The 10539-nt window shown below is 41.0% G+C and overlaps 1 protein-coding gene across 1 annotated transcript in view; it reads left to right on the plus strand.

Moving 5' to 3' along the window:
* The first annotated feature begins 383 nt into the window (after positions 1-383).
* Positions 384-10539, plus strand: part of ehd4 (EH-domain containing 4) — an 18606-nt gene continuing 8450 nt past the window's right edge. The window contains exons 1-3 of the mRNA XM_028438102.1: positions 384-780; positions 5809-5985; positions 7842-7939. Of these exons, the coding sequence (XP_028293903.1) occupies positions 557-780; positions 5809-5985; positions 7842-7939 (499 nt within the window). The 5' untranslated portion in view covers positions 384-556. The remainder of the gene's footprint in view (positions 781-5808; positions 5986-7841; positions 7940-10539) is intronic.

Consider the following 10539-nt stretch of genomic DNA (forward strand, 5'->3'; position numbering starts at 1 on the left):
GGGCTTTTAGCACTTGCTAAGATCCTATCCAGAACAAAACCTACTCCCGACCAGGTGAGTCGTTCAGCCTAAGTTACCATGGTGATTTAGCTTCATAAAACGTTAGTCAGCTTTGTAATCCAGCACACACTGATTAAATCCTGGAAGTTAGCACGATAAGCGGTAATCTCGCTTCGTAAAATAGGCCCAAAATTTCCACTGTATTCTGGACTTTAATATTGACATTTCAACTTCATTCTCGAGTCGAAAATTTTCCTTTATTTGCGATATTTCGACTTTGTTCTCCACATTTCGACTTTGATCTCAACAAGATGCACCCCATTTTAAAAAACACAACAAAAAACACTGACGCGGTTTATGTGCGCGTGCGTGTGAGGGCGGTGTCTATCTGCAGGTAGAGTCAGTGTGTGACCTCTCTCTCCCTCTCCCCCCCTCTCTCTCTCCCACTCTCTCTCTCTCTCTCTCTCTCTCCCTCTCCCTCACGCACGCACGCACGCACGCGCACACCGCTCCTCGCTGCTGTCCTCTGTCTGTCTGTCTGTCTGTCACTGTGGGGATGTTCAGCTGGGTGAAGGACTCCCGGGGCTCGGACACAGAGACCATGTACCAGACGGTGACGGACGGCCTCCACAGCCTCTACACGCGGAAGCTGCAGCCGCTGGAGGAGACCTACCTCTTCCATGACTTCCACAGCCCGGCCCTGGAGCCGGCAGACTTCCAGAGCAAACCCATGGTGTTGCTGGTGGGCCAGTACTCCACCGGGAAGACCACCTTCATCAGGTACAGTCAGCTACGGCCCGGGGACACCCAGCACCGGAGCAGGTAGAGCGGGGAAAACACCTTCCTACCGCCGCGGAACACCTGGTTAAACTCCCATTCCAGAGTCCATAGGAAAACAAGACGAATCAGGGCTTTCACTCTCCTGTTGTCAAATAGAACAGATAAAATGCTTATTTTGAATCTCAATCCGATTTATATTAATCTCTGTTAATTTCATTTTGGAAAACGTTTAACAAAACTCTACTGGGTTTTTAAAAACATAAATAAAAGTATGAGTGTAAGGCAGCAGAAAGGTGCGTCCCTATGAAACGTCATAACATGAACAACACAAGAAAGTCCAATAAAATCAGGAAACACGCATAGAGGAAAGAGTTTGTAATCCCGAATTTAATCTGATTTAAACTCTGACACGTCCTCTATAAAGTTCTCTTTTAACAGCTCCTTAAACTCCATCAAATTAATAGAAAACTGAAATATGAAGTTTTTCAAACGAGGTTCTGACGTAGGCCTGATGTCTTCAGGTACACCTTTAAACCTCTGCAGTGAACATGTTGAACCCTTCAGGACTTCATTCTTCTGTCTTTCATAACGAAAGAAACTAAAAGTCCCATTGAAATGTTTCTCCTTCTGATCATTTTTGTTTTTTTTAGAGAATCCTGTTGTTTTTCTGTGAGTGTATCACAGCAGAACATCACATCATCACACAGTCAAAAAAATAAAAATAAAAAACTTCTAAAAACCTGCAGAAAAGAAAAGAGATTTATTCCCAAATTAATCCCATTTATTCCTGGACAAATGTTGGTGAAAACTCAAATATGACGTGCACGGTGATGCCTTCAGGTACCTGTTTGTGTATAAACAACTGAAAACTAGCCAAGCATCAAAGAAACTGGTTCCTGTGTGTGTGTGTGTGTGTGTGGTGTGTGTGTGTGTGTGTGTGTGTGTGTGTGTGTGTGTGTGTGTGTGTGTGTGTGTGTGTGTGTGTGTGTGTGTGTGTGTGTGTGTGTGTGTGTGTGTGTGTGTGTGTGTGTGTGTGTGCGTGCGTGCGTGCGTGCGTGCGTGCGTGTGAGACATTGAGTAGTGATCAGGTAAATACCAGTTAAAGAAGAGGTTTGCAGTTTTTCCCACAGAAATAAATGAAACGTTAATAAAAGGAGGAAACACAAAGAAGGAAAAATTAAATCCACGTTCTCATTTTTGATTTCAAATCATTTCATTAAGTCTGAGTTTAGGGTGAAAATGATTTCACTCACTGGTCCTGATGGTGTCACTGGTCTGTGATTTTATTATAGTGAGGCATGAATAGTCTTTGGTCTGAGAGTCCTAATTAATTATGGAGAATAATTATTACATACTACTCCGTAACAAAGACAGATGTCACTAAGTAACTCCTGAGCCAAACTCCATTCAAAAAAGTTTCAATTTAGGACAAATATGATACTGTGGTAGGGATGGGCGATATTGACAAAAAAAAATTCTCCCGATAATTTCTGGTATTTATAACGATAAAAATCATGATAAATAAACACTATAAATAAAGTAAATTAATAAAAAAATTCACAACTTAGTGTAAACAGTTTCCTTACACAAATAAATCTTAATACATTAACACTAGACATATTTAAAAAGGTTACAATATCTGCTGACTTAAAAAGTTCATGAGCTGATGTTTTATGGAATATACTGTATTTGTGCATGTGGGTCACTATTAGTGTTATTGTATGTAATTAATTTAGTTCCTTACTTGAAATAAAATTATTTTAAAAAATAAAATTAAAAAAAAAGCACATGAAAGGCACGAATAACTCCAATAATGTTTCTACTTCTGATGAATCGTCTTTATTTCATATTTGACAATGAGTTACATAAAGTTATGGTTGATAAATATCTCTGATTTCCTATAATTAAACCACATCAAGCTGATGATTTAATCATTCAGTATATTTAGGTGTAATAATCTCAATACATTAATCTAATGGGACCAGCTTTGTTTGTGAACACATGAAATATAATTAAAAAATATTGTGTTTCGCAAGTTGGGAAGAATTAATAGTGACATTAGTATTTATGCTAACATTTATTACACACAACGTGTGACATGTTGAGCTTTTATCCTTCCATACAAGTGTTAAATCTGACCATAAACAAATCGATGCTCTTTGTGGTTTTTTGGTCTATTCCTTATATGCAGTGGTTAGCATTAGCTCTTAGCCCAGTCTGTGTGTTGGTGTGCTAGCTTAGCATAGTTAGCTTTAGTTGAGTTTCCAGTTCATAATCTTTGCTACAGGTTCATCTCTGTCCCCGAGTTTGTGGAACCTTGGGTGGATCTAATGGAGGAACTTGAATCGGTTCACTTTGTTGGATGGTTATCTGGTTTTGACCAAGTTGTGGTCCATGATGTATCGCAGCACGGCTGCTTCAGGTAGCTGAGACGAGCACCTGACACACAGAGAGACGGCGGTGTGTGTGAGGGTGGCGGTGGCAGTGCTCACCGTGCAGAGCTCCCGTAAACAACGTTCGGTTCCAGAGAATAATAAGTTGACAACAAACAGGGGCAGTTTTGGCCTGTGGAACATGGTTTTTAGGGGCATTCTTGGCTAAATTGAGGGACAAATGGCCGGTGGCCCTTGCTTTATATCGAGGGATGACATATTCTTACCGGTGAGAATATTTTTGACGATAAATTATAAACGATAAATAATCGCACATTCCTATACTGTGGGTGTGTTAGAGGGAAGACTGTTTCTAGAGACAAGTTGATACCTGCTCTCTCTCTCTCTCTCTCTCTCTCTCTCTCTCTCTCTCTCTCTCTCTCTCTCTCTCTCTCTCTCTCTCTCTCTCTCTCTCTCTCTCTCTCTCTCTCTCTCTCTCTCTCTCTCTCTCTCTCTCTCTCTCTCTCTCTCTGTGTGTGTGTGTTTAAACTGTCAGACCTGCTCAGAGGTCACACAAGTGTTTCTACATCATAAAGCTAGCGTCATTCAGTAACCATGGTAACAGTCACTCACTCAGTTACTCAGAAAGCATCTCTGGTAAACTATGGTAACAGATTCCATCAACACGGTAAGGAGAGTCCGTCCTTCATCAACACTTGGTTACCAGGGCAACAGAGTCCGGTGGTTACCGTTGTAACTACGGTCATCATTGTGTACATCTGTTGTGTGTGTGTGTGTGTGTGTGTGTGAGGAAGCTGAAGAACAGACTGAGCAGGAAAAGGAGCGAAAGGTCGTCTCCATGAAAGAGAGGAAGCTGCTTCAGTGCAGAGTCAGCGTTAGAATGACACACACACACACACACACACACACACACACACACACACACACACACACACACACACACACACACACACACACACACACACACACAAACAAAGTCAGAGAGACGAGACTTTAAAACAATAAAACCAGTCTTTGTCTTAGTTAAAGACTAAAGCCTCAAGTTTAGGGTGGGAAAAAAAGAAGCCTTTATTTTGGGGCGGGGCTAATACAAGTTAATACACAGTTCCTAATGCAGGGGGCGTGGTCAGCTGATGTCACAAACCTCCATTCTCTGTCAATAGCAGAATTCAATAGTTATATCCTGGTTTAACCCATAGAGGGCAGTGACTCTCACCACTGTTTAAAGGTCCATATCATGCTATTTTTCACCCATTTCTATTTGTTCTAAGAACCCCAAAAACATAGTATTTCAGGTTTATTTTCCCAAACTTGCCTGTTTTAACCTCTGAAAAGTCACTTCCTGACCACCTCTACATAAACAGGCTGATTTTGTTGCCTACTTATGCATATTCATGAGTGGGCGTGTCTATAGACGGGACACTGACTTCCTCCTTTCCGCACGGTGACGTAGGGCCAGAGGAAGGCCCGCCCTCCTCCCACCCACTCCGTAGCCGAGCTCATGCTGCTTTATAAACACGAGACAGAGCGTGGGGGCGGGGCATTCACCGGTACATACATAGACTGTAGAAAATACATACATAGCACTGCGTGAAGGACGCTGACATGCTCACTTTTGTAGGTGTGTCTGTTTACATGTCAATCACAGCAGAGAGTTTCCTGGAGGTGTGGCTTCTCCAGCTCAGTGCCGCGTCAAATTTGTCATCAAAGTGGGAACGCGTCATCAAATTGGAGCGAGGTGTTTGTGTTCACCCTGTAGTAAGAAAGGAGTAAATCACCCTCTAACTAACGATTGATGGAATCAATGAAAAAACACTTTGATCATGTGTATAAAGCCATAATAACACTTTATCATGTTTAAAGTACAGAAAAGTCCATTTAGCATAACATGGGCCCTTTAACAATAAAATACACAAAAATGTAAATAGTTTGACTAAAATGTGAAGAGTTGAACTAGAATCAATAAATGACATGACTTTATACCATATGCACATTTGTTTCCAACAGGAATAAGTGATTTTAGGCTTTAGTTCCTCTTTACAGCAGTGGTTTTATTCTGGTTCTATTAGTCAGTGTCAGTAGTAACTTCATTTACTAAAAAAATAAATGATGATTAATGTGTTATTTATTATATAAATATTATATAATAAATGTATATCAACATTTGAAATAGATGCAATTTTATTGATTCAATCACAAAGGGTTCAGTGTAGGACTGCATGATGTTGGAAAAACTGAAGTTGTGTTGTTTGTTTTTAAAACTATATATGATGTAATGTTTATTTATTTATTTGTTGATGGGATCCCTTATTAGCACAGCAGGGCTGTTGCTATTCTTCCTGGGGTCTGCATATAAAAAATACATTAAGATACAAAAAGACACATAACAATGTACACAATATATCAATAATACATTATTGGCACAACACAAAAAATATGTATCAAACCTCAAACCATAGTTAATATATCTTCAGTTCAGTTTTACTTAATAGAAATTGTTTCAATACCAATTTCAATGTAATAGAGTGTAGAGTATAGATCTTTAAACAAAATATGTATATATATATATATATAATGTTATGTTTGTGTGTTATTTAATTGCGCGTGTTAATAATTGTGTATATGTGTGTCTCAGGTATCTCCTGGAGCAGGACTTTCCAGGGATGAGAATCGGTCCTGAGCCGACCACTGACGGGTTCATAGCGGTGATGTACGGAGAAAACGAGGGCGTCGTCCCCGGCAACGCTCTGGTTGTCGACCCAAAGAAACCGTTCAGGAAACTCAATGCCTTTGGAAACTCCTTCCTCAACAGGTGAGAATCATAATCATCGTCATCATCATACATCGAGCTCATACTGATCTCTGAGAGCGTTACTGGGTCCTGTTGATCATCCTCATCATGAATCACTGAAAGAACAAACACAGACACAACTTCCTGACAAGCCATATGAACCAGTAAAAACCAGTATAAACTAATATAAACCAGTACAACCAGTATAAACCAATATAAATTAGTATAAACCAGCAAAAAACAATATAAATCAGTATAAACTGCTGGTCAACATGCTGGTAGTTATATATATATATATATATTTATAGCTCCTAAAGATCAACCTCATTTTTCTGTCTGAGCCACAGTTAAAGTTTCTCTTTTTCCCCTCATACCAACGACAGATTAAACGCATAAATCCTGATTTTATTAACTTCTTATATTCAGAAATGATCAGAGCACATTAGTCATCATCATCATCAATGTTACACTGTTATTTACTCTGTAGTGTGATCCAACTGTGGCCTTACGTTGTACACAGTGTTAAAATAGTTGACCAGCGTGGACAGAAGTCTGACATCTGTCCCTCCATGAAAAAGGAGTGGACAACAAGGATAAAATTCCATCTAAAACTGGTAAATTTCAACTTATTAGAAATGATGATGGTCAATCTTTTAAAGCTTCATTACCTGGATAAGTTTATTTAATATCCATCCAGGGTCCGTTGGTCTGCTGCTAGGTGTCTAATCTTGTTCTAACATTATGTCCAGATGGAGACAGACAAGATGATAAGTGTGGTTCTTTCTTTTACACAATGCACTACTTGTCTGGAGCAGAGATAAATACAGCTTTGGTTATGTGTCTAAATCCATTCGTCATGGAATTGATCAACAGTATGTCTATATTTTTTATTTAAATCGTACAGGTGCAGGTTTAATCAGGGTTTTTTGCTAAAGGAGAAATCCCACGCTGCTGCAAGTCTTCCTCGGGTTTGCACCACCCAGTGGTCGCCCACAAAAATGTGAAAAATACAATAAAAAAAATAAATCGATACTAGGAAGCAGAATCAATTATTAAAATCGGCACTTAAAAAATTTGTGATTAAATCGTAAAATGTATTTTTTTCCCATCCTTAAAAACCAGTACAAATCAGTATAAACCAGTAAAACCAGTTTACATTAATGTGAACCAGTATGAACCAGTATAACCAGTACAACCAATATAAACCAATATAAATCAAAATGAACCAATAAAACCAGTACAAACCAGTACAAACTGGTATATAACCAGTATAAACCAGTATACAGCCTGGTTGAATTGATTAAAGTAGAAATATTCCTACCCAGCTTCTCTGCTGTTCTGCTCAAACTGGTGTCCGTGTTATCTGATGACCAGCGAACACTCAGTCATCAGATAACCTGATGCCCAGCGTATTTGAAGCACAGTATGTTGTGGTGAGACGTGTATCTGCAGGCGCTGTGATGGGCCTCCAACACGTGACCACTTCCTGTCACTGTCCGAATGTTGACGGCGTGAGAAAGGACCTCCGCTACATTCCTGAGGTGTGTTAGCGTTAAATTTAGCATCCTTTCCTCTTCCTACAACACTAGCTCGAGGAACAGGAAGGACGCGCCGCGGCTCATTGTTTCCACCGGGACGTGCACGTGCGTCACCACAAGTCACTTTGTTTCCCGCCATCCATCCATACTGTGCCTGTCCTTTCAAAATAAAACCAACAGGTAGTGTGGGCTCAGGGTGGCAACGAGGGAACAGGAAGCACACGCACACATACATCGTCCAATCATATACAGTGCTCACCGTCTGTGTGTGTGATTAATGAGGACTACAAAGATGGAGGATCCTTTAGTTCTGAATGTTCTCTACTGTCTTTGTCTCAGGTTCATTTGTTCCCAGATGCCCAATCAGGTTCTTCAGAGCATCAGCATCATCGACACGCCGGGAATTCTGTCTGGAGAGAAGCAGCGAATCAGCAGAGGTGAGCTCCCTAAGCTCCGCCCCCGTGTGTGTGTGTGTGTGTGTGTGTGTGTGTGTGTGTGTGTGTGTGTGTGTGTGTGTGTGTGTGTGTGTGTGTGTGTGTGTGTGTGTGTGTGTGTAGTGTGTGTGTAGTGTGTGTGTGTGTGTGTGTGTGTGTGTGTGTGTGTGTGTGTGTGTGTGTGTGCGTGCGTGCGTGCGTGCGTGCGTGCGTGCGTGCGTGCGTGCGTGCGTGCGTGCGTGCGTGCGTGCGTGCGTGCGTGCGTGCGTGCGTGCGTGCGTGCGTGCGTGCGTGCGTGCGTGCGTGCGTGCGTGCGTGCGTGCGTGCGTGCGTGTCATTAAGTATTGATGACTATTAAAACAAAAGTTAGAATTTTCCAAAATAAAACACCCTAAAACATATTAACAAAACATATTATTTCTAAAACATTATTCTTACTTTGCCGCCGTGATGACAAATGGTTTAGACTCTTTAAGGCTGTTTAAGGTTATTTTTAAGGCTGTTTAAGGTTATTTTTAAGGCTGTTTTTGAGGATCTTTTAAGAGTAACAAACTAAAGTTTTGGCTGGAAATGAAAAAATACCTTGATTACGGGCGGCAGGGTTCTCACCAGGAATTTTTCACAGCATAGGGGGCGTGGCGCGCGAAATTTATAACTCTTAAAGGACCAAAATTAGTGAAGTAAAGCTAAAGCCTTACTTTAGGGGTGTGCCATTTAATGGACCTGAGGATTCGATTTTGATTCAGGGTGCTACGACTCTATTAATCAACAATTTGCACAATTTTTTATGCATCTTTTTTTCTTTTCCTCACTTTGTGGCTATTTCATACTTTTAAACAAGGTATATGTGTCGGTATCCATTAATTAAAGTAACCAAACAAGTGTATCATTATTATCTTTATTTATATCAAATCACCAAATTCAACAGTAATCATATTACAAAAGAAATAAATATATATAACAAACTAAAATATTAGCTTGTTCAGCTAATTCAATCTGATCAAACACAAAAGCTTATTCAGTAAAAATAAAGACTTCCAAACAAAACTTAAATGAGGAGCATAAATCCTACAAGAAACTAAACATTTTACTGTTCACAATCAAAGCAGCTTTAAAAACATATAAAACTTACAACATCAGCTCTCATAACACTTGTGAAATTTGGGTTTTTAAATAAAAGGTGGATGGATAAAAGAACACAATGAATTATTAATGCCAGGGACTGTAAGTGCTGAGACAAATGTGCATCATTGTTGTTGTCTTCACTTTTAAATGATTGTGTAAGAAAAGGAGGTGGTCAACATGCTTCCATTCACTGTGTTCTGTTGTGCAGTTACACAGCGGTCTGTGTATGTAGACGGGTTGGGTGGGTGGTCGACATCACCACTGTCGTGGTCCGGTACGAGGACAGTCCGTGCCGGGGGCGAGTGGGCTCCGTGCCCTCGGAGAGCGAAGAGCGCTCAGCGAGGTCACCGTGTCTACGGCTCCAGTGAGTGGCTTCGCCACCAGGCCACGGTATATTTGAGCCTCAGTGGAGTCCAGACTGTCCGCATTCCTCGTAGCTTAAATATGTGGACGGTTATTATGGTTACGTAAGCAGAGGATGCACACAGGCAGCATCGAGGGCAGCTAAAGGGCTTCAGGGGTCCTTAGGTAAAGACGGGAGCGTCTCAGCAGACCGCCTGTATTAAATAGGTGCGGCTGATGAATATGTTTCTCGATTATTCAGATTAAAGAGAGAGTTAAAACAACTTTTGTGTCCATGTGTGCAACAATTATTACGACGGTACCGATTAAAAAAGGAAAAAACAACAGAAAATCTCCTCTACGTTGTTGAAAACTGAAGGTAGGGGGGCGCCACTGCTCCGTAGGGGAGCAAAATTATAATGTCGGGGGCCCCTACGTTCAACAGCGCTGGCGAGAACCCTGGGCAGGGCTCCTGCAGCAGTTAAGACACGCCCACTCTACTATAAACCATACCAGCCTGTCATTGCCCAATCCCGTTAGATCTCTGAAGCTAAGCAGGTCTGGGCCTGGTTAGTAGCTGGATGGGAGACCACTGAGAATTCCAGGTACCACAGTGGGGTGGCAGTCACCCAGTGGTATCTGTCATTGTGCCCTTGGGCAAGGCACTTCACCTACATTGCCTAGTATGAATGTATTGTGTGAGTGAGTGTTGGTGGTGGTCGGAGGGGCCGATGGCGCACTATGGCAGCCTCGCTTCCGTCAGTCTGCCCCAGGGCAGCTGTGGCTACAATAGTAGTTTACCACCACTAAGTGTGGAGTGAAAGAATAATGCCTTAATTCTGTAAAGCGACTTTGAGTGTCTATGATAAAGCGCTATATAAAACTGATGCATTATTATTATTATTATTATAAAATCTTCAAAAAACAATCTATGCCAGCTAACTAGCTACACAATACTCACTATAGCTCTTTATTCACTATTCTCTCTGTCTAACCTACTTTAATGTTTCGTTACTCTGTAAGGCTGTTTTAAGGCTCTTTAAGGCTGGTCCTTTTAATGGCAATTTTTAAGGTGGACTATAAGGCTGTTTTTAATTAGCTTTTAGGCTGTTTTTAAGGCTCTTTGTAAAGCTTTT

This window comes from Gouania willdenowi, chromosome 22, assembly GCF_900634775.1.
Source record: "Gouania willdenowi chromosome 22, fGouWil2.1, whole genome shotgun sequence".
Lineage (NCBI taxonomy): Eukaryota > Metazoa > Chordata > Actinopteri > Blenniiformes > Gobiesocidae > Gouania > Gouania willdenowi.